Source organism: Myotis daubentonii, chromosome 2, assembly GCF_963259705.1.
Source record: "Myotis daubentonii chromosome 2, mMyoDau2.1, whole genome shotgun sequence".
NCBI lineage: Eukaryota > Metazoa > Chordata > Mammalia > Chiroptera > Vespertilionidae > Myotis > Myotis daubentonii.
The window spans coordinates 11,450,202-11,474,688 of record NC_081841.1 but is presented as its reverse complement, the minus strand read 5'-3'; the positions used below and the strand labels follow the sequence as shown (position 1 = coordinate 11,474,688).

General features: G+C 50.2%; 1 protein-coding gene across 9 annotated transcripts in view; it reads left to right on the top strand.

Moving 5' to 3' along the window:
- The window catches only part of ABTB3 (ankyrin repeat and BTB domain containing 3), a 262,019-nt gene extending 239,538 nt beyond the window's left edge, over positions 1-22,481 (top strand). For 2 of the 9 annotated variants that reach the window (XM_059681746.1, XM_059681744.1), the window contains 5 exons: positions 4,742-4,844; positions 7,502-7,583; positions 9,704-9,772; positions 12,297-12,410; positions 21,914-22,481. In XM_059681746.1, coding sequence (XP_059537729.1) covers positions 4,742-4,844; positions 7,502-7,583; positions 9,704-9,772; positions 12,297-12,410; positions 21,914-22,159 — 614 coding nt within the window. In that variant the 3' untranslated portion in view covers positions 22,160-22,481. Of the gene's footprint in view, positions 1-1,002; positions 1,292-4,741; positions 4,845-7,501; positions 7,584-9,703; positions 9,773-12,296; positions 12,411-18,327; positions 19,024-20,295; positions 21,472-21,913 lie in introns of those variants that run through there. The other 7 variants (XM_059681745.1, XM_059681750.1, XR_009451115.1 and 4 more) reach the window with 6 other exon arrangements.
- The last annotated feature ends 2,006 nt before the right edge of the window (positions 22,482-24,487 follow it).

Sequence of the window (24,487 nt, the reverse complement as noted above, 5' to 3'; positions counted from 1 at the left end):
TAGATAAGTAGATTTAAAAAAAAAAAAAAAAAGCTGTGGTACAAATAGACAATGGAATATTACTCAGCCATAAAAAAGGACAAAGTCTTATCATGTGCAACGGGATGCATGAACCTAGAGTCTATTATGTGAAGTGAAATATATTAGTCAGAGAAAGACACATACCATATGATTTCACTTACATGTGGAGTCAAAAGAGCAAAATAGACGAACAAACAAGACAGAAACAGATTCAGACATGTAGAGAACCCACTGATGGTTGCCGGAGGGAAGGGGGGTTGGGGGACTGGGTGAAAAACATCAAGGGATTAAGAAGTACAAACTGGCGGTTACCAAACAGTCCTGGAGACGTAGCACAGCCCAGGGAACGGGGTAATAGCCATGTACGGGGCCAGGTGGGCACTGGAAGTGCCAGGGGGACCGCTTGGTAAGGTGCGTGGCTTTCTAACCACGACGCTGTACCTGAAACTAATGCACAATATTGAATGTAATAAAATGGGAAGTGTTAAAGGGGAGGGGGGGGGGGAGTGAGAGTCTCATAGGTAGAAATTTTGTGGTTTTTTTAAACTATAATAAAACTAATATTGGAGTAAAAAATAATAAAATAAACCTGAGCTGTGCGCGGCAGCTCTCCCCAGTGCCCCCTGAGGAGGGACGAGCAGAGGACAGTGACAGGCCATGGTGTTTCTCTAATGGAGTCCAGTGCAGGCAGCCAGGAGGGGAGGGGAACCAGACCGCCCCCACCCGACCCACCCATACCCCCCCAAACACACACACACACAGGAGGGGAACATACCTGAGCTGAGGAGACCCGATGCCCTAACTCCCAGCAGAGCAGCAGTCCTCGCTTCTATTCTTCTCAGACACTTGCATTGAGCCGCCCCAGCCGAGCCCGGGCCGACCCTATCTCAAGTCATCCTCAGGCCACCCCAGGAGGCAGGCACTGGGAGTCTGCACCGGGTTCCCCCCTGAAGCCGTAATCCCATCCTCCTGCGGTTTCAGCTTCTGGGATTTTCCAGAAGAAAGCTTTCCATCAGGCACTGATTTCATTCGGAGGATCCTGGGGCTGCTGCAGCCGGTTGACGGGCCCGGAAATAAAAAAAAAAAAAGGCAAAGAAATACTCGGAGGCCTTGAAACCTGACCCATGAGCCTCCTGTTACAGGGGCCTGTCTCCTGGCTGCACAGGGAGTAATAAAATATTAAAGCTGCTTTAATATCTTAATATGGAAGGGTTCCTTTTCCAATGGAGATTGGGGGGCTTTCCTGCTTCCCAGCTCCTTTTCCTGCGGAGACTGGGGAACATTTGATCAATGGAAGCATCTGAAAATTCTACTCTTTAGCAAAACTACCACTTTTGAAACAGGTGAGCTAGTTTAAATGAGTGAAAAGGCTGAATTCATGCACATGTTTGAAAGTACTTCTGTGGCTGTCGTGAATAACTGGTGAATTTCAGTGACACGACTTTTTGCTACATGGAGAACATAGTCGCTGAGCCACTGGTTGTCTGTTGTTCTTTACACCCATTCCTGTGAGCCAACCAGGATGTACCCAAACCACAAGTAATTAACACCTTGTAGAAAACAGGCGTTAATTAAGATATTCTAAGTGCAACAAATTATAAGGACCAATCAAATAAAGAGCCTTTACCACGTAGCAATAATCTGACATCTAGGTGTCTTACAAGACACCTTTGTTAGAGCGAATATTTGCAAGAGCTGTTTGAATGACACAGCATAAATTCAGCTTTCCTGTAGCTATAGGAGAGGAAGGAAGCATTTTTTTTTCCCTCCTGAACTTGCTGAGATTTCTTCCATCAGCAATTTTAAGGTCCTCATTTTCTTGCCAAGCCTTGGAATTCCAAGGGTTAGAACAAGAAAAGAAAGGCAGACCTGAGAGGCTCAAAGCTCACAATATGAAAGAAAAAAGGTAGAATATATGTATAAGCCTATATAATAAAAGGGTAATATGCAAATTGTCCCTAACAGCGAATGACCGGTCACTATGACGCTCACTGACCACCTGGGGCAGATGTTAATGCAGGAGCTGCCCCCTGGTGGTTAGTGCGCTTCCACAGGGGGAGTGCTGCTCAGCCAGAAGCCGGCTCATGACTGGCCAGTGCAGCAGCAGTGGCTGGAGCCTCTCCCACCTCCGTGGCAGCTCTAAGGATGTCCGACTAATGGCTTAGGCGAGGAGCAGGCCTAAGCCATCAGTCAGACATCCCCCGAGGGATTCTGGACTGTGAGAGGGCACAGACCAGGCTGAGGGACGCCCCCTACCCCTGAGTGCATGAATTTTTGTGCACCGGGCCTCTAGTTATCAATAAATGGAATAGGAGACATGTAGTATTTTGCATCTTCAGTACGGAATTCCAAGCTAGGATAACTAAAGGTTGTCAAGTACTGGTTCCTTAAGGATATACTTTAAAAGACAGCTGAGACATATCAGTGACAAGGGTCCCACACCGGCATCTCTCTAGGCCAGGCAGGTCATATAAATGAGTGAAATGGGCTCAGTGTAAGACAGTAGGGAGTGGCAGGGACTAGACCAGCGGCCGAGCACACGCCTGATTTTTTGTGATTAATTGTCCTCCTGTCATCTCATTGAATTCTGGGAGAGAATGGTAAAAGGAGCTAAAGGGAGGAGATATTAGCAATTTGGGAAGCAGGCTAGGGTGGTGGTTGGAGGTGCCCAGTGGGAATGAGAGAGAGTGAGCGGAGGGAGGCAGGTTGCTGAGAAGAGGGAGAAAGTCACTCCAAACTGCTAACAGCCTTTAAAGCAAGTGGAGGAGTGAGTGGCCGTCCACTCTGAGGCCTTCCTCTATAGCCTAACTGCCTTTACCTGGATAGTTTTAGAAGTTTGGGGTGGGGGGACGGGGGGCAATAAAAATGTTGGAAGATAGTGGGATCACAAGTGATTTTGACTTTTTTTATGCTTTTCAGATATGTTTTAAATTAAGATTTCTTAATGGGAAGAGATGGCAGAGACTATAAGGGGGAACCACCATCTGGGACAGCATAGGGGCTGAGGGCTGAGTAAGGAGAATCAGCCAGGAAGGCCAGTTCTGGGTCCAAGGTCTGGGCAAAACTGGGGCCAGGCCAGGGGTTCAAGGTGCAGTCAGACAGGGTGGGCCCAACAGCTGGGGGTCAGTCCCCAGGAACCCAGGGGGTTGGCTCCCTCCCTCAATGCTTTAGAGAGCCTAAACCCAGTGGTAGGGAGCAGCTGGGTTTCGTTTCAGGGCAAACCTTTAACCCCTGGGGAAGGGCCCTTCAACAACAAGCAGGTCCCCAGGCTAAGCAGGGGCCCCATGTCCTTGACAAGCTCCGACAACATGACTCTAAAGCAATGGCCAGAGCATGCTTTCATTCATTCAGAAAATGTCAATTGAGCATCTAGATGTTCTGCTAACCCTGAGGGGCAGTATGTGTCAGCCATTAATTTATGCTTCACATGGATTAATTCATGTAATGCTCACTATGACTCTAGGATGTCGGGATATAATGGATATTACTATTCCCATTTTACAGGAGTGGAAACTGAGGCACGAAGTGGTTCAATAACTTGCCAAAGGTCACTGCGATTTCTGGCTTGAGAGCCCAAGTTCTACCGCCTTCCTGTGCTAGAGACAGAGGAAAGGATGTGGCAAGGACAGGCATGGTCCGCCCCCCCTCCCCCCACACACACATACACACCCAGAGTGTGCAGGTTGGGGGGAGAGGCAAAGAGTGGATACATGGTGGTGATGAGGCTGCACCAGGCAGTTTCCCCACCTGTCACCAGCTTGAGCAAGTCACTGTAACTTTCTGTGCCTCAGTTTCCTCAAATGCACACCTACCCCCCAGGACTGAATGAGCTGACATGTGTTAGACCAGCTTGCACAGAGCCTGGCACATCGTGAGTGCCCCATAAGTACTGGTTCTATCTTCTGTTCTTACTAGAGGCCCGGTGCGTGAAATTCGTGCACTCGGGGGGGGGGGGTGTCCCTCAGCCCAGTCTGCACCCTCTTGCAGTCCAGGAACCCTCGGGGGATGTCCAACTGATGACGGGAGTGGGCCTAAGCCATCAGTCAGATGTCCTTAGTACTGCCATGGAGGCAGGAGAGGCTCCCGCCACCACCGCTGCACTCGCCAGCCGTGAGCCCGAGTGGCTGAGTGGCACTCTCCCTATGGGAGCTCACTGGCCACCAAGGGGCAGCTCCTGCATTGAGCGTCTGCCCTCTGGTGGTCAGTGCGCATCATAGTGACCAGTCATTGCACCATTTGGTCGATTTGCATATTAGCCTTTTATTATATAGGATAGGATTGGAGGTGAGGCAGGGGACTGGCTCATATGTCACTGACCCAGGGAAAGAAGAGCCTGGACTTCAAAAACCCTGGAACATGGTGGCAAGGGGGCAGCTTTTCTCACCCACTTCTGTCAGCAGGGAGGACACTGAGCCAGGGAAGAGGAGGGAAACCAGGGCAGGTGACAGTCTTCGAGGCCAGGTGGGCAGGTGTCCTTTCACACCTGGGAGCCACCTAAACTCAGGCTGTGGGTCAGTCTTCTGTGGGGAAGTGCCACTTCGAATCACAAATAAGCTATGATGATTTCCTATGAAAAACTGGATTTCAGTGATGTGAGTGCTCCTTTGATAGATTCTGCTCCTGTGTGGTCCCTGCCTCACCAATGAGTACTTCATCCCCTGGAATCCGAGCTTCACCCCTCTCTCCGCTAAAGCTGCCTTTTTCCCCTTTCCTCTTCCAGACCCTCATTTCCTCAACAATAAAGAAATGTCTGATGTCACCTTCCTGGTGGAAGGAAGACCGTTTTATGCGCACAGAGTGCTGTTATTTACAGCCTCTCCGAGGTAGGTACCGTCCGCTTGGAGAGCAGGTGAATTACGAGTGTGGCTGTGGCTTTTACTGTGCTCTGAAGTTCAATTCTGGGGGTATCTCCACCAGACTGGCAGATTATCTTCTCCTAATCAAGGATTCAAGAGCACAGAGCAGCCCTCGCCAGTCTGGCTCAGTGGATCGGGCATCGGCCTGCAGACTGAAGGATTGTGTCAGGGTGCGTGTGAGAGGCCACCAATCGACGGGTTTCTCTCACGTCCATGTTTCTCTCTTTGTCTCTCCTCCTGCCTTCCACTCTCTAAAAAATCAATGGAAAAATAGCCTCGGTGAGGATTAACAAAAAAAGAGTGCAGGGCGTTTGTGCATTGTATCATAGCAACATTGTTCACAATAGCCAGCAGGTAGAAGCAACCCAGGTGTCCATCAGTGGACAAATGGATAAGCTCAGTGTGGTGTACACATGTGTTATTCAGCCTTGAAAAGGGAGGCAATTCGGACACGGGCTGCAACACGGATGAACCTTGGGGATCTTATGCAAAGTGAAATAAGCCAGTCACAAAAGACAAATGCTGTTTGATTCCATTTATATGTGGTCCTAGAGGAGGCGAATCCTTAGAGACAGAAAGAACTGTGGTTGCCAGGGGCTGGGAGGAAATTGGTGGGGGGCGGGGGAGGAGTTAGTGTTCAATGGCACCTGGTGCGTTCTAGGATTGGCTGTGCAACAATGGGAATATACTCAACATCAACATTACCATACACTTGAAAATGGCTAAGATGGTAAATGACATGTTCTGTGTTTTTTTCTTACAATAAAAAAAAAAAGAATAGTAGGTAACCATCGGCATAAACAGCAGCGCCTTTGTGCGACTTGGTGCCTGTGACTCCAGGCAGACAGGGCAGGTGTGGGGAGAGCTTCGCGAGCAGCGCGTGGGAGGAGCGTGGATTGGGTTTGCCCTCCCTCCACCAGGTGCCTCGTGCTGTGCACAACCTCACACACGGCCGCCTGGAAAGGCCTGCCCTCCACATGTCAGGGAACTTTGGCATAAGCCACCGAAATACATGGGTCCTGTGAGCCTTCCTCTTCCCTGACTGTGGAGGGGACAACAGGCTGGCACCCTCAGCCAGCTCCGCCACTGCCCTTCCTCCACCTGCCTTTCGGTTTGAGATGAGAAGGTTGACCATGTGGAACCGCATGGTCCAAGGACCTGACCAGGAGGAGTGAGGCTGGGTCAGGGAGAGAGTGATGCTGAAATGAGGAAGAGACAGGCCCCAGGGTAAGAACCTACTTCCAGGACTCTTGCCAAGGAATGTGTCTGACCAGCATTCCTGGATCCTGAGAGCAACCTGGCACCCATGGTGCCCCCCCAAACAAAATGCAAACCCCACGTGTGCTCTGCCATCACAAGAAAAACATGCCGTCTCTTGCATAGCCCTCAGTTATGATATTATTGAAAAAACAGATCGCTGTTGTGACAATGTTCATTTCTTGGTTTGGACAAAGAGACCATGGCTGTCTGTGTAGGATGTTAGCAGCAGGGGGGACTGGATGAAGGGTACGCAGGAACTATCTTTGCATGTCTTCTAAAATCTATAATTATTTCAAGATTAAACGTTTTTTAATTTTTACAAAAAGAAACACGGAGCTTATTCCTAAATAGATTATCGGTGTGTTCCAGTGGCAGGTTCTCTACGCTCAAGGAGCATGTAGTTTAGTGGGCGGCAGGAAAGTGCACCCAAAACCTCAGGCAGAAGGTCAGCCACGGGGGAGCCCCAGGGAGTCAACAGATGTTGGTTCAGTACCCAGGATGCATCGGACAGGCACGGGCTCCGAGGATGCAGCAGAAGCAGGAAGGGCACAGGTCCCAACCGGCCTGGAACAGCGGTTGTTTGGGAGGGGGAAGGCGGGATTGGAAAACTCCATGAGCAGCAAAGGAACCAAGGAAGGCTCCCTGGAAGGGGCAGTCTTTGTGACGGGCCCTGCAGGACAGATGGGTTTTCAGAGGCATTCGCTCTTTTCTAATCACCTGCTTGAGAAATGACGCCGTTCTTTTTCTTGTTTAATATATTTTTATTGAGAAGGGAGAGTGAGAGAGATATAGAAACATCAGTGATGAGAGAGAATCAGTGATTGGCTGCCTCCTGCACTCCCCTTACTGGGGATTGAGCCCACAAACCCGGGCATGTGCCTTTGACCAGAATCGAACCTGGGACCCTTCAGTCCACAGGCCAACGCTCTATCCACTGAGCCAAACCAGCTAGAGCCGTGGTCGGCAAACTGCAGCTCCCGAGCCACATGGGGCTCTTTGGCCCCTTGAGTGTGGCTCTTCCTAAGCCTTAGGAGTACCCTAATTAAGTTAATAACAATGTACCTACCTATATAGTGTAAGTTTTAAAATTTTTGGCTCTCAAAAGAAATTCAATCGTTGTGCTGTTGATATTTGGCTCTGTTGACTAATGAGTTTGCCGACCACTGAGCTAGAGCAACACTGTTCTTTTAAGTTGAGGTTTAACTTCAGATTGGATTACGATATCCTACAGGGAGGGGAGGGTTAAACTAAGAAATCTGTGGGATGTCCTTGCTGTATGTCAGAGACGGAGATAAAAGAGCCGAGTTTCTTGCCAGCTGTGGGTGTGCTTGTGAGTCTTTTTCTCTTTTTGTGATCTTGTTCAGGTTCAAAGCGCTGCTCTCCAGCAAGCCAACAAATGACAGCAGCTGCATAGAGATCGGCTATGTGAAGTACCCCATCTTTCAGGTGAGCCCCTGCTGGGTAGGCCCAGGGCACGGGTGGTTCCCTCCAGTCCTTGGCCTGTGGATTAGCTGCTGCAACAAACCGTCCGTCTCCTGCACTCCGGCCCCCTCCTCACACTGCCCTTCCCACTTGCCATCCATTCACCCCTACACTGTTCATTGAGCGCCTGCTATGTGCCTGATACTGTGCTGGGACCCAGGGCACAGGGTAAAAGACAGTCCTCTGCGGGGACTCGCAGTCCAGAGGGGGTAACTCTGAGTAATTACTTCATTGTAGTATAACGTGAGGGGGGGTGAGAGGGAGGAGTGAGCCGATGGGCTGTGACAACTCAGACCAGGGGAATTGGGGAAGGCGTCCTGGGTGAAGTGTTAGCTGAAAGATTGAAAGCTGAGAAGTTGGGGAGCCATAAGAAGGAAGGCTTAGGGCTTAAGAAAGGGGGACAGTGGGCAGATAAAGTCCCAGAGCCAGGATTTGAACCAGCAGGCCTGGCTCTGGAGTACACTTCCCAAGTGGGAGCACTGGTATCCTTGAGCACTTCGTCTGTGTAAGGCTCCAAGCCGGTGATTCTCACCTGGGCTGCATGTTAGAGTCACCTGGGAGCTTTGACAGCGCCCAGTAACCAGGCCGTGAGTCAGACCATTTAGGTCAGACTCTGAGCCGAGGCCCAGGCATCAGCATTGGGGAGCCTCGTCCTCCTCCCATTACCCCAGCACTCTCAGTTACGGGGGTTCTCACACCTTAGCTTCAAAATACCCACAGGGCAGAGGGGGCTTGTGAAAACACAGAAAACACGTTCCAATGCAGATTCCCGGGCCCCGCCTCCAGAATCCCCGATTCTGTCAGCCTGGGCTGCGGCCCGAGATTGTGCATGTCTTACCAGAACCCAGGTGATGCCGACGCTACTGGTCCAGGGGCCACCCTGAGAACCACTGCCATCCATCATCGCCTTGGGCCCTCCCTCCCAGCTGCCCCTCCGGGTAGCTCTTCCCCCACCTTACCGGCAGGATGTGCCCCAGCGCCCACCGCTCATCACAGCCGAGCTGAGGTTCAGACCCGGGCCTGGCTGACCCCCGGACCTGTTCTCTTCACTGCCTCCCTGCGGTGGCGACCTGGCCCTTCCCTAAAAGCCACCCAGGCCCGAGGAGAGAAGCCGAGGCCCGTTAGAGTCTGGAGCAGGAGCTAGACGCTGGAACGTGCACGTGTCCCCCGCTCTCTGGGTGCCGGGAAGGGGGCACGTACACCGTTAGGCCTGGGACTAACTGGGGAGGTTCCTAAAATAAGAGCCTGTCTTGCAATCGGCACTCAACAAATTCAGCAGATTTGAGGAATAAGAGACCATCCAGGGCAAAGCGCAGCCCAGAGCAATGGAGGCCTGTAATTGCTTCTGATGGGAAAGGCTTGCCGGCCACAGGAGCCTCAAGCCCTCAAGCTCCTGTGAGGGGCAGGGAGCAGCCCGCCCCCTCCCCCTCCCACCCCGCCCCGGGCTTTTGCCTGCGCCCCGCCTTCCCCATAAAAGAAGAAAAGCCTCATTTGTGGCTTGAAATAGGCCAAGTCGGACTGAATCCAACCCAGGAGGAGGCTCCCAGGGGCCTGTTCACCTCCCTTCCATGCTGACCCAAGGAGTTTAGTAAATGAGGCTGCCTTGCGGTTCCTCTCTCCACGACCGTTAACATCACACGCGGGCCGGAGCCAGACGCAGCTGAGGCTGCACCTGGACGCGGGGCCTCCGTGAGGCTGTGTGCCGTTTGCATCCCGGCTTCATGCAGGTTGACGGCTGCCAAGAAAAACAACTCCGCAGCCAGGCCCTGCGGCCTAAGGACGGTGCGTTTCACCCCCTTGCAGAAAAGGCTTGTGCTGGCAGCGTCTGAAGGGGGCGTGGGGCAGCCCTGTTTCAGTGCCATTTGCCTGGGATCTCCAAGAAGGAGCATGTTTCCGGCCACGGCCCAGCCCCAGCCCCGGGTAAAGGAGATAACAGGATGAAGTGCTTTGTCAACAGCCGGCGGGGTTGTTATTGTTGGTTTGGCCTTTATTAACGTTCTGGGAGAATGAATTGATTTCAGTGCAGCTTTAAGACAACTGTGTCTGTGTGGCTAACGCCTCGCACGCTGTGTCCTTTCTTCCAGCTGGTCATGCAGTATCTCTACTACGGTGGCCCGGAGTCGCTGCTCATTAAAAACAACGAGATAATGGAGGTAAGGCATCCGCAGTGGCGCTGGGGGATGGAGGCACCTCTGTGAACTCAGGGCATGGCACACGTCAGCAGGCCTGGGAGCACTCGTGTTGGGTTTTCATTTGGATGCAGGTTTGGGGTCCTGTCTCACTCCTCGTGGAAGGGTGGGGTGCTTGGTGCACTAGCAGACCCCCTTCACTGAAACCCATTTTTAACTGGTTTGCGGGTGGTTGGGGAGTGGGAGGGGGCAAAGGAAATTTACTGAAGAGGCTGCGTCTCCAAGCTCAGCTGGAGCTCGATGTCCTCATCAGGAACTATCCTTGATGATTTGTCCCTGGTCATTAGTAAGATAATCATATCATCTAAAAACAGCCTTCAGATCCCAGCTCTGGCCCTGAGCAGAAGCTGGGAGCCCGTTACGAATCTCTCCTGGCTTCACTGAGGTTGACGGCCCCTGATTCCCACAGCACCCTGACCGCCCCTCACTCCCGCCAGCACCCCGGCTGCCCCTGATTCCCACCAGCAGCACCCAGACCGCCCCTGAATCCCGCCAGCACCCCGGCCGCCCCTCACTCCCGCCAGCGCCCAGACTGCCCCTCACTCCCGCCAGCACCCCGGCCGCCCCTGATTCCCGCAGCACCCAGACCGCCCCTCACTCCCGCCAGCACCCCGGCCGCCCCTGATTCCCACAGCACCCAGACCGCCCCTCACTCTCGCCAGCACCCCGGCCGCCCCTGATTCCCACAGCACCCAGACCGCCCCTCACTCCCGCCAGCACCCCGGCCGCCCCTGATTCCCACAGCACCCAGACCGCCCCTCACTCCCGCCAGCACCCAGACCGCCCCTCACTCCTGTCTGCCTCGGGGATTCAGCCCATGGCAGGGGACCTGTTCCTGCTCTTTTCTGTCCGAGGCCAAGACCTCCCCTGCTCCTTCCTCGAAGCGGAACCCTTGTAGGTTTTCCTATTCCAAGTTGGAAGCTTTGAACCAAAAGCCCAGATCACTCTGCTCCTGAACAAGACTCAGGACCCCACGGGGGTGTCTGAAGTGCAGGGTCCCTGGCCGAGCAGAGATGTCAGAACGCTGCCGGTTGTCCACGAGGCGGCCCCACCCACCGGCTAAAGCATGGACTCTGGGCCAGGCTGGGTTTGAATCCAGGCTCTGCCCCTCTGAGCTGTGTGATCTGGGACAAGTACTTAACTGCTCTGAGCCTCAGTTTCCTCGCCTATAAAATGGGGGTAATAATTCTACCTCATTGGGTGTTTAGGGTTTTAAGAGTTCCTGAGTAGTAGGTGCTTAGAACAGTGCCTGGCACATAGTGGGTGCCATAGAGCAGTGTCCTCCCTGTGTGGCCCCTTTATCCTTTTCTCCACGAAAGTTTCCTGAGTAAATGAGATGACAGGATGCAGTGCTTTGTAAACGGCCCTCGGTGGTCAGTCCCCCACCCCCCCCCCAAAGTTACTCTCTTGTCTCTCTGGACCGCCCCTCTGACCCTTCTCCTCTCCTTCAGCCCCAGGCTACAGTCTCAGGACACGGGTTCTTTTTTTTCTTCAATTATTTCACAATTTTACAAGTCCTGGTGTAATTTTATGGGTGTTTTTTTTTTCCCTTTTAATTGATTTGAGAGGGAGAGGGAGAGGGAGAGAGACAGAAACATCAATAAGAGAGAAACATCAGTTGGCTGCCTCCTGCACACCCCGTACTGAGGATCAAGCCCACAACCCAGGCATGCGCCCTGACTAGGAATCAAACCAGCAACCTCTTGGTGCACAGACGATGCTCAATCCACTGAGCCACACCGGCCAAGCTGTAAACATTTTTTTAAAATTTTTCAAATCAAAATAATGAGCGTAGATTTAGATCATGAAAATAATACAGAAGGGTTTGTTTAAAAAGAGCAGTTCACCCAGCCCCCGACCCCCAAGCCTTTCCCCAAAGGCGTCCCTTTGGTGTTTTAGCTCTTTCTTCTCCTCCCCCAAGCCTGTCCGTCTCTCAGCTCTCAGCACACTTCTGCCAGGCCACTTGCCCGGCTGGGACACAGCACTGATGCAAACAGACAGCAATCCCCGCCCTCCCAGATGCTGGGGAGGGCGACCGGCATGACATCATGTCTGGTGTGAGAAGATCTGTGAGGAGGAGAAAGACAGGGTCGTGGGGGACAGGCGGAGATGGAGGGGGGCCACCTGAGATGAGGTGGTCTGGGAGGCTTCTCGGAGGAAGTGACACTTGAGTGTTGTCCTAGATGAACAGGGAGCCAGCCACGTCCATATCCACCTTGCTAACTGACACCCTTCACCCCAATTTCTGGACAGAACCATTTTAGGCATTTTGCTCGACCTCCTACTCTAATAGATGTGAGTTTGGCTCCCTCCCACCCACCCCTCCCCTGAGCCACCTTCCCACGGTAGAGTTCCATCGCTGTGTCTCATTCCTCCGACATACCCACAGTATTCCCAGTCCCGTCCCCTCGGGACACCGCTGTGGAGCAGGGGGGTTTGCCTCACCTTCCACCGCCCAACCTCTAACAGCCTCTTTTACGGTTTTTAGCTTCTGTCTGCGGCTAAATTTTTCCAGCTGGAGGCTCTGCAGCGACACTGTGAGATTATCTGCGCCAAAGGCATCAACACGGACAACTGCGTGGACATTTACAACCACGCCAAGGTAAGGCCGCCGGCGCTGCCCGAGCTGGCCGTGCACGCACATGGGTGGGCGAGGTGTCCCCGCACAGTCAGACCGAGACAGGCAGAGAGAGCCCAGGCCGGGCCTGCTCACCCGGGGCTGCCCCGCCTGCACCCTCCCAGCTCTGGAAAAATGCCGCCCCTTCCTCCCTCCCCTCCAGATGAAAGCGGGAACCCAGAGGTCCCGGAGCAGAGCTGTTTTTACCGAGTGCTCCCAATGCGCACATGCCCCACACTGCAGGCTGCTTCGGCCGCAGGAGGCCACGGGGTCCCAGGGGAAGCCCGCCCCCCCCCCACCCCGAGACTGGGCGGAGCCACACCTTGGGCAGCCAGGTTCTGGAACAAAGGTTCTCGGAGTGTGGGCACCATCCAGCACCGTGGGCACCCCCAGGGAACCTGTTCAGAGTGTACGTTCTAGAGCCCCATCCCGACCTCCAGAATCAGAAACTCTGGGGGAGGCCCATCTGTGGCTTCGCAGGTGATTCTGGTGCCTGGGTGCCGCGTGGGCCGCACAGGAGCGTCACCTGGACGCCCACCTAAAATCCCTGGTCCCGGGACCTCTCGCAGAGCAATTCCACAAGCTCTTCTGGGGGAGCCCAGAGAGAGGGTGTTTTTCTAAGCTCCCCCTGTGATTCTCGGATGTGGCCAAGGTTGAGATCAGGGTGTCAGGACGGGGGAGAGCCAGGGACAGGTGGGTCTAACACTACTAACCAGAATCACTAGGGGGAGAGTTTCAATCTGCTTAGTTCCCTCCCCTCTCCGCATGGCCAGGTCCCGGCAGCGGGGCCCAGGAATCTGTATTTTTAATGAGCTCCCAGGGTGACTGCTGTGACTTCAGCGCCACGGCCAGCCTTCACTCCAGTTTTCGGGACCCACTGGTTTTAATCTAGTTCGTTTCACACGTGGGGATCTGGGACCAAGAGGATTAATTAGCCCAGGTGCCGCTTCCTGCTGTTTCCTGTGCTCAGGACGGGGGATTCACATTCGCTGGGAAGAAATAATGAGGTAAAATCGGGAATCAATCAAAAACAAACGAAAAGCTTTTGATAACTGGAGCTCCGTGTCCTTGCCTCTGACATCCACAGCTCTGCGGAGTGACACCTGATGTGCATAATTCTCTCGTGGCTCATCGGGAAAAACCAGGTTGCGTGTGAGATGTTATTTTCTGTCTTAAACCAGCATTCAACAATTCCTTCTCGTGTGTAGGCTCCTGTGCTAACAGCCTTGTGGCACCACCTCTTTTAATCTTCACCACAACCCTTTTAGATAAATGCTATCACCGGTCCCATGTCATCATAAGGAAACAGGCACAGAGAGGGGAAGTAACTTGCTTAAGGTCACACAGCTATTACGGAGGGGTTACTGTTTTTCTATTGTAGTAAAATATATATAACATGCAGTTCACACTGTAACCATTTCTAAATGTGCAGTTCAGCACAATTAAGTACATTCGCATTGCCATGCAGCCATCACCACCCTCTGTCTCCAGATTTCTCATCTTCGGTTAAAACTCTGTACCCATTAAACACTGACTCCCCATTTCCCTCTCCACCTAGCCGCTGGAAGCCACCATTTTACCTTCTGTCTCTGAGTCTGACTCTCCTGGGTATCTCCTTGAAGTGGAATCACACAGTGTTTGTCCTTTTGTGACTGGCTTATTTCACTTTTGCACCATGTCCTCAAGGTTCACCCATGTCTTGGCATGTGTCAGAATGCCCTTCCTTCTTAAGGCTGAATAATGTATGTGTACACCACGTGGTGTTTATCCATTCGTCCATCATTGACAGTTAGGTACTTCCACCTTTTGGCGATTGTGAGTAATGCTGCTGTGAACATGAGTGGACAAACCCTGTGTTCGAGCCTCTGGTTTCAGTTCTTTGGGATATGTACCCAGGAGTATAAACCTAGATTTGTCTGACTCCAAAGCACAGGTTCTTAACTTTGGGTTTACTGCATGGCCTAAAAAATTGTTTTAAATATTTGCAATGATCCTTGATATTTAAAAAAGATTTTCTGATCGGTCATCAGTAAATCAAAAGTACAGCCAGCCTACTTACTTCATACATGCACAATGCAGACACACACACACACACACACACACACACACACACACACACACACATGCATACAGCACTGGGTGTTTTGGTTAAGTGACAGCTTTACCAAAATCTGGTTTCTCAGGACACAGGCTTAAAAAAAAAATCTTAAACTGATTACTTTGCAGAAAAGCATCCAGAAAGACTCTCTCTACCCAGGAAGAGAGCCTGATCAGTCTGTGGTCCTCTGTCCACCCCCAGCCAGGGACACGCATGCCCTGTGAACCCCACATCACACGTGGCTTTGCCGTGGCCCATCGCCTTGGTGCTAAGGCCTGAATTCCACGGTTCTGTTCTAATCTCTCCATGCTTCTTGGCAGGCAGCCTCGGCCGCTATCTCGTTATTTAGTAATGCAGCCCCGAGCGACATGAGCCCCCGCTGGGCGCACGTTTGTGCCAGGCTGAGACCATCGGTGGCAGAGAGCTGTCTCTTTCATTTAGGTACCTTTGCAGCCAGAGCTTTGCCTTTTACAGACACCGGCCTCGGCCTCCCAGGCCAGATCTTAGAGCCCTGATGGCGAACCTATGACACGCGTGTCAGAGGTGACACGCGAACTCTTTTTTTTGGTTGATTTTTCTTTGTTAAATGGCATTTAAATATATAAAATAAATATCAAAAATATAAATCTTTGTTTTACTATAGTTGCAAAGATCAAAACATTTCTATATGTGACACGGCACCAGAGTTAAGTCAGGGTTTTTCAAAATGCTGGCACGCCGAGCTCAAAAGGTTCGCCATCACTGCCCTAGAGTGTTTCCAATGCAGACGCCTGTCCTTCCGGGAACACGGGCATGGAGGCCTGGGTAGTGCCCGCACCCCTGCCCTGCTCCCCTGCGCTGTGGACACTGCAGCCCCCGCCAACGACCACATGCCGTGTGGATTCTATTACTGACAGATCGTGCTGCAAACGGGGGCTGATTTAGTAAAAGAGAACAAAAGGAAGAAACCAGCACCTGGTGTAGAACCACAGGAAATGCAGGCATTTAGTTGCTAACCACCGCGTTCCAAGCGCCAGCGAGGCCATGGCAACGTTACCTCTCTACTCCATGTAACTGGGACAGCTGTGGAGTTTTATACAGATGAGAAGCCCATTCCTTAAACACTCAGGTTAGCCGTCCTTTCTTAACCAGCAAAGCTGTCTCATCAGAGGCTCCGGAGCCAACAAACCTTTGCTGTGAAGGGCCCGGTAAATATTTTCACGCAAGCCATACGATTCCTTTTGTACCTACTTAACTCTGCCATTGCAGTACAAAAGCAGCCACAGACAATATATAAATGAATGGGTGTGGCTGTGTTCCAATAAAACTTTATTAACAAAAACACGTAGCAGGCCTGTAGTTTGTCAACCATTGGTCTAGAGCAGCTGTGGGCAAACTACGGCCCGCGGGCCGGATCTGGCCCGTTTGAAATGAATAAAACTAAAAAAAAAAAAAAAGACCGTACCCTTTTATGTAATGATGTTTACTTTGAATTTATATTAGTTCACACAAACACTCCATCCATGCTTTTGTTCCGGCCCCTCCGGTCCAGTTTAAGAACCCATTGTGGCCCTCGAGTCAAAAAGTTTGCCCACCCCTGGTCTAGTGATTTCCAACCTGTATGCCGCAAGAATTTTTAAAACATGTAGGCATTGACCTCTTCTCCTTTAGATTGCCAAATAAAAAAAAAAATGACAACAGCCAACACAACAATAGCTGTCCAGTGTGAATAAATAAAAATTATACAATATTATACATATTTTTGTCAGATCAGCAAAAAGAATTTTTTTTGGTGTGCCACAGAATTTCAGTGATTAGTTTATGTGCGCCATGAGATGAAAAGGTTAAAATCGCAGGTCTGGGAGATGAGTTTTGGTCCCAGTTCTGTTAGTAATTAGCTGTGTGGACATGGGCAAGTGTCTGATGTACAGTCCCCAGTCATTCGGAGACCACAGAACTCCCTGGTGTGTCCGCATCCCAAATGCACCCTGAGTGTGGTTCCCTCCAGTCTACCCTCCTCATTTTGTAGCTTGGAAAACTGAGGCCCAGAAAAGTGATTTGATTTGTACAAGATTGCACATGGTTTTTTGTATGTTTGCTCCAGCACTGTGGAAGAATTATTTTTTTGTGTGGTAACATTGGTTAATAACTTTATATAAGTTTCAAGTGTACAACATTTTTTTATTAATTTTTTTAATCCTCACCTGAGGATATTTTTCCATTGAGTTTTAGAGAGAGTGGAAGGGAGAGGGAAAGACAGAGAAGCATCAATGTGAGAGAGACACATCGATGGGTTGCCTCCTGCAAACGCCCTGACCGGGGCCCAGGCCAGAGAGGAGCCTACAACTGAGGTACATACACTTGACCAGAATTGAACCCGGGACCCTTCAGCCCAGGACCCTTCGGCCCACAGGCCGACACTATCCACTGAGCAAACCATACAACGTTATAATTTGATATGTGTATACACTATAGGGTGCTCACTACCAATATTCTAGTTTCCATCCATCACCATACCCTCTCTCAACCTACTTCCCCTCTGGTAACCACCAATCTATTGTCTGTATGTATGGGCTTGTTTTTTATTTTTGTTTGCTCATTTCTTTTTTGTTTTATATTCCATATATGAGTAAAACCATATGGCTTTTTTTTTCTTTTTTGTCCAACTTATTTCACCTAGCATAATAAAACCTTAAGGTTTATCTATGTTGCTGCAAATGGCAATGTTTCATCTTTTTTAGAGCTGAGTAGTATTCCAGTGTGTGTGTGTGTGTGTGTGTGTGTGTGTGTGTGTGTGTGTGTGTAGATTATATATATATATAGCCATCTTCTATATCCATTCATTTATTGATAGGCATTTAGGTTGTTCCTATGTCTTTGCTATTGTAAATAATGCTGCAATGAAAATGAGGTGCATGTATCTTTTCAAATCAGTGTTTTTTATTTTTTGGATAAATACCCAGAAGTGGAATAGCTGGATCATAAGGTAGTTCTATTCTTAATTTTATGAGGAACCTCGGTACCGATTTTCACAGTGGCTGCACCAATTTACAATATCACCAACAGTGTACAAGGGTTCCCTTTTCTCCACATCCTTTGCAATACTTGTTTCTTGTCCTTTTGATGATAGCCATTCTAGCAGGTATGAGGTAGTACATTATTGTGGGTTTGATTTGCATTTTTCTAATAATCAGTAATGTTAAACACCTTTACTGTCCTTGTTCGCTGTATATATGTCTTCCTTGGAAAAAATACCTATTCAGATCCTCTGCCCATTTTTTTAGTCAGGTTGTTTTGTTGCTGTCGATTTGGTTTCACGTGGTCTTTATGTAGACAGTTGGGCTGTTGGCTCAGTGGATCAGCACATGATGTCAGCGAGTTCAAGGTTACAGGCCAGGTAGCTGAGCTGGGTTCTGTAGATACAGTCAACTGTTCTTACCACAACCTGGCCACTTTGTACACATGGGTCACCAATACAACTTATTGAGGAGAAGAAGAATTATAGTCTACATTTATCGTGACAACTGACAGTGAGTGACTACTGATTACAATCAGTGTTCTGGATGATCCATGTATAATCTCATTTAATCGCAACGACAGCTCATTACGTATTATTTTGATCCCCATGTTATGGTTAAGAATACTAAGGCACAGAGAGATTAAGTAACTTTTCCAACAGCAGATGGCTAGTGAGTGGAGAAGTCTGGACTGAAAACCCAGGCAGATTCCAGAGCCCCCTCCCTTAGCTGCTTTCCATCCTGCCTCCTCTGAGAGATGATGACAGAGTCCTGCCATCAATCATATTCCACTGAATCCCGCCAACAGGTCTGTGTTGCAAGTATCATGATTCCCATTTTGAAAATGAGGAACCCAAAGCCAGTGGCCAAGTGACCCAGCACTGGTCACATATTCATAAGGTGGGGGAGCCCCAAATGGAACCCAGGTCTTCCAGCTCATTCCACCATCACCTGGTGGGCACTGCCTCATCGTCATCGCACCATGTCACGCCTGAACGTAAAGCGCATCTCTGGTCTAAAGGACAGAATATTCGAGCATTCAGAAGGATGACTCAGCATCTAATTCTAAATAAAGCAGCAAGATGTCATCCCAAGGAGCCCTTCCCAGCCAATTCCTGAGCCTCCAGTTCATTGCAATAAAGGGACCTGCAAGCTTTGACAACTGTAGAGCAGGGCTGAAGACAGATGCCGAGCCACACAGCCACATCTGCTTCTGCAGCTCGAACGTGCATTCCTCCATCAGGTGCTGTGAGGTTAAATACCTACCCTTACAAGCATCAGGCCCAAGGCAGTGCGTCCTCATGGGTCAAGCACGACCTTAAGGGTTCAGTTCCTGGTTCTGCCCTGGACACGTTGTATGAATTTTTGTGAGTGATTTGTGCTCTTACCTCCATTTCCTCATCCATAAATTGGAGGTGGTGATGGTACCTGCCTCAGGGAAATTTGAAGATCAAATGGGATGATGCCTGTGAAATGCCTTGCAAGGTGCCCAGCACATCGTAAGCTCTCAATAAATGATTGCTGTGAGTTTCACTGCTCTGAGAGTTAACCATTCATTCACACATTCCTCAAACATTAAGTGTCTGCCCTGGCCGGTTTGGTTCAGTGGATGGAGCGCCGGCCTACGGATTCAAGGGTCCCAGGTTCGATTCCGGTCTAGGGCATGTACCTTGGTTGCGGGCACATCCCCAGTAAGAGGTGTGCAGGAGGCAGCTGATCGATGTTTCTCTCTCATCGATGTTTCTGGCTCTCTATCCCTCTCCCTTCCTCTCTGTAAAAAATCAATAAAATATATTTAAAAACAAACATTAAGTGTCTGCCAAACGCCACGCCTTCTGCTTGGGCTTCTAACGGTGAGCCAGGCTGACAAAGTCCCTCCCGTAGTGGTGTAGTCTATCAGGAACCACGTCTCTAGACCAGTGTCTCAAGCTCAGCACTATTAAGGGTTCAGGCTGCACAATTCTTTGCTGTGGGACTGCCCATCGTGGGGATGTTCAGCAACATGGCTTCTACCCATTAGATGCCAGCGGTACACACACCATCACCAGCCCATTCATGACAACCAAAAATAGCTCCAGGCTTTTCCCAATGTCTCCTGGGAGGCAAAAATCACCCCTGCCCTAAAGATATTGGGTAGGTAGGCAGTGCCCACTCATAGGATTGTTGTGAGAATTAAATGGGTTAATTCTTGTAACGACCTTAGAATTGTGTCTACAACTCCCTTCGCATGCCAGTGATCTATAGTGCTACGAAGAAACACAAAACCCAGTGGTTGAAACAGTGAGTGCTTATCTCATATACAAGAGTCGCCGGCAAGGTCAGCTGACTGGTTGATCTTGGCTGGCTTTGCTGATCCTGGCTGGACCCTGTTGCTATCAGAAGTTTCAGCGGGGACAGCTGGGTTGACTCCACTCGGTCTCACTTGGTCACTCACCTCCAGACCGACTGGCTCAGGCTTGTTTTTGTGGCAGAGGCTGGGTTCTGAGAGAGAGAGAGAGCGCACCCTGCCACATGGATGTAGCTCAGAACTGGCGACTCTCCCTTCTACCATGTTCTGTTGGCCTGAGCAGGTCACAAGTCCAAGGGACAGACTCTAGCCCTTAGATGGAGAAGCTACAAAGCCATGCCCCAAGAGTGTGACTACAGCCAAGGGTGGAGGAGCAGGGCCACTTTCACAGTCAGCCCACCGTGATAGGTGTCCGCGTTGTTACCTAGGGAAGCCATCGGGTGCTCTCAGAACCATAACCATCTCCCGCTTCTTCTCCACTCCCCACAGTTCCTCGGAGTCACCGAGCTCTCCGCGTACTGTGAAGGCTACTTTCTCAAAAACATGGTGGTCCTCATTGAGAACGAGGCGTTCAAGCAGCTCCTCTACGACAAGAATGGCGAAGGCACGGGCCAGGATGTGCTGCAGGACTTACAGAGGACGTTGGCCATCAGGATTCAGTCCATCCACTTGTCGTCTTCCAAAGGCTCCGTCGTGTGAAGCGTCCAGTGCAGGGACCGCTCCCCGGGACGTGCCAGTGCTCCTGCGGCACCGGCTCCACACAGACACACATTTCACCCGGCGTCTGCTTTTGGCTGGGCCAGGGAGCTGCCTCTACTGCCTCGGATCCCCTCGAATAAGCAAATTCAGCTCCACGGGTTCCTGCTGAAAAACAGAGGACATTCCACTGGTCTGCAGAGCAGAGCACAGCTGGGTCCAGAGCTTGAAGGCCAACACGGGGCCGCCAAGCTAGCCCCATTCGAAGGCACCGCTGGGTCGCTGAGCATCTATTGTGGGGACCACTGTCAGAAGGACGGACTGGGAACCACAGGTCGTCTGGGTTCCAGGTGGGCAGCTGGAACACCTAACTGCAGAGAGTTGTGTTACCCACCGAGGACCGCAGCAGCCACAGCTGAGCAAGAGTCAACCCTGATCGCAGATTGGTGAGACTGTTACCAATAGCGAAGAAATAATTTGACAAATTTTTAGGGGTGGGGACTTTTTAAAATGTTCATTAAAACACACACACACACACATATGCACACACACACGCACACACACACAGGGCAGCCTGTAGTTTAAAATATATTTCTAAAAGCATAACAGTTCATTTTCAACTGAATTGTGTTTAGGGATCTGTGTTTTGAGATTTTTTTTTCTTTAAAAAAACAACAACAACAGTAAGACACAGGTCCACACTGTATAAGCCTGCATCTGACAAGATCTTGCTGATATTCTATCCAAGGTTAAATCATACTCCTGCCTTAGTGATCACGGTGACACGGAAGAGGTGCACTGCCAATAGCTCTCTCTCACTCAGTAGTCGAAAACAGCCTGCATGCTAGTTGTGGTTTCGGGGTGAGATTGAAATAGCCCCGCATAAGAAAACATGCATTTGCATGGGCCGCACCTGTGAAATGTTATGTTTGTGCTTCATTTTTGCCAAGGTTAAAAAAAAACAACAAATATTCCATCACTTCCTGCTAAAAGTCCATTGGATGAAATGACATGTCCATTTCTTTTCCTAATTATGAATGATTCTGGGATGCTTTTGCAGACATGTGTTCATAGATGATGCTGAATGGGGGGAGGGGGAGAGCACGTCAGAGAATTTACTAGTAATTCTAGAGTTTTCTCTGTATTCTCAGAAGATGTTAATAGTTTGTTACTAGCCAGAGCCTATGACTATGTTAGATTATTTTTCAAGATGAAACCTATATGATAGGATGGCTTCTTTCTGTATTTGGAGAGTGTACAGTATAGGGTTATCTATAATGAAAGTTTATATCAACAGGGTTCCATTTGCTCTGCCATATATTCTAAGCAACAGAGATGGGTGAAGTGCCACAATATTCCAAATAATTTTTGAGTTGCTGCCTTTGTTCTTGACCTTTCATTTGAAACCTAGCTACATGCAGTGAAAACTAGGAGAATGACTTTACCCCCTTGGGATGGCCAAGTTGCGTTGACAAACCTATTTCCTAGCATGCCTTTGGGAAGCCGTGCGCAGACCCTGAATTTCAAAGGAGCTGCTGTTCGTCCATCGTACCTGCTCCCTGAGCCGCTGTTCAGAGGACCAGCGCCATGCTCCGTTCCATGGGGTGACCATGGAGAAGCCGGGCCACGTCCGTCTTCGGTGTTGGTTCTTCTGTGATGCCCGTACGCAAGGCCTCTCTTCCACCTGGTCATTTGCCAACCTCCTCAGGCCCTACAACCATCCATGAGGAAGGAAACGGTACTGCAGAGGGGTCCCGGTGACAAACACACAGCACATGTGTGACCCGTGACCATCTCCTGCCTCCTGCGTGTCCTCAGAGATGCTGCGTGGATGTTCCCTCATCCGCGATGGACTCCCCTGTGACTGGCTAATGCTGTCGGGGCCTCTGGGCGTTGACTGGTACAGTGGCAGCTCCTGACGGGCTTCTGTTCTAGTTTGGTGTGCTTTCTCTGTCATTAAAAGAAATGATTTTCCCAAACCGTGCATCCTTGGTATAGACACGTGAGCTCTTCTTTTTAATTTTTTTTTAAACATATAGTCGGCATACATCCTTATATTGGTTATATTAGTTTCAGGTGTAAACATAGTGATTCAACATTTTTATACCTTACGATGTGATCACCCACTAATCCTACTGATCATCTGTCACCGTGTAACCTTATCACATTATTACCGACTACATTCCCCTTCACCTTTTTCACCCCCAAACCCCCATTCTGGCCTCTGTTTCTATGAGTGTTTTGTTTTGTTTGTTTGTTTAAGATTCCACATATAAGTGAAACCATATGGTATTTGTCTTTGCCTGACTTATTTCACTTAGCATAATGTCTCCTAGGTCAGTGGTCGGCAAACTGCGGCCCCTTGAGTGCGGCTCTTCCACAAAATAACATGTGTGGGCGCGCACGTACAGTGCGATTGAAACTTCGTGGCCACACTCAAGGGGCCAAAGAGCCGCATGTGGCTCGCGAGCCGCAGTTTGCCTACCACTGTCCTAGGTCCACCCAGGTTGTTACCAATGGCAAGATTTCATTCTTTTTTTCTTGCTGTGAATGTTCCTGTGTGCATGTGCATGTGCGTGTGTGCTGTCTTCCTAAGCCATTGATCTGTTGCTTCCATATTTTGGCTGTTATGAATAACGCTGCAATGAACATGGGGGTGCAAAATTCTTTTCCAATTCGTGTTTTTGTTTTCTTCAGAAAAAATACCCAGAAGTGGAATTACTGGGTCAAATGGTTGATCTGTTTTTAGTTTTTCGAGGAATCGCCACAGTGTTTCCCATGGTGGCTGCACCAACCTGCAGCCCCTCCCACAGGGCACAGGGTCCTCTTTCTCCACATTCCCGCCAACGTGTTATTTGTTGACCTTTTTGTAATAGCCATTCTGGCTGGTTTTAGGTGGTAGCTCTTCATGGTTTTAATTTGCATTTCCCTAATGTTTCCTAAATTACAGTTGCAAGTAGTCACTTTCCCAAGCACCTCATCCACTCAGAAATGTGAGATACATTTGTGACGCTTATGACTTGAGTCTAAAGCTCAAAGCCCCACAAAGGACTGAGCAGGTCCCAGACCCAGTGGAGCCCCAACTTTCAGTCCAGGACTGGGGACCATGGCCCTTTGGAAAGGAGGGGAGTCGTCACACATCCCCCAATGAAACCAACTGCTAGATCAACTCCAGAGAAACCCAGGCTCGCTGTCCTCAGGTCCACGGCCAGGCCCGTGACCTTCTCTGTCACTTGACTGTGTGACACTCACTCCCCACCCCGCCCCGGTGAAACATCCCGTCACCTCTGGTCCCCTCCCCGCAGCTGGCCAAGGCCTTGAACCCAACAGCACATGCCTCCGGCCAGGGCCACTGCAGAAGCCAGAAGTCAATATCATGCCTATTTTTTCACCCTCTTTAAAAATAACCCAGCAGGGGGAAAAAAATAAAATAAATAACCCAGCAGATTTTAAACTTCCTCTTGGTAGGAAAAAAATAGAACTGGCGCTCAGCAATCACATTGCACACGAGCTCCCCTTCCTGATGAAGCAGCCAGATAGCGAGGGCCCCGCGAAAGGACACATCTCCGAGTTTAGCTCTGAATATAAAAAGACAATCTGTCTGCGTGAATAGGCAATTAAAAGAGAGATGTCCTGGTATCATTGGTATGCTCTTCAGATGTTGTTTTTTAGACTGAACTTTCTTTCGGATGAGTGTAGAATCTCAATGCCATCTCAAACCTCTGGGACGGAGGGCTGCCCGGGGAGGAGGCGGGTGGCTCTGGGTAGAGGGGCTCTGGGCGGGGACCAGGTCTCACCCCGGGCCCTGTGGCTGCGTCGGCTACTTGGGTGGCCGTGGCCAGGCCTCGCCTCCATTCTGGACCTGTTTTCTCCACTCAGAATGCGAGTTTTCTGGCTGATATTCTGTGTGCCTGGACTACATCCGTGTGTGAGAACGCTGTGGTAACGCCATTCGTGTGATAGGACATTCAGGAGGGCTTAGGAA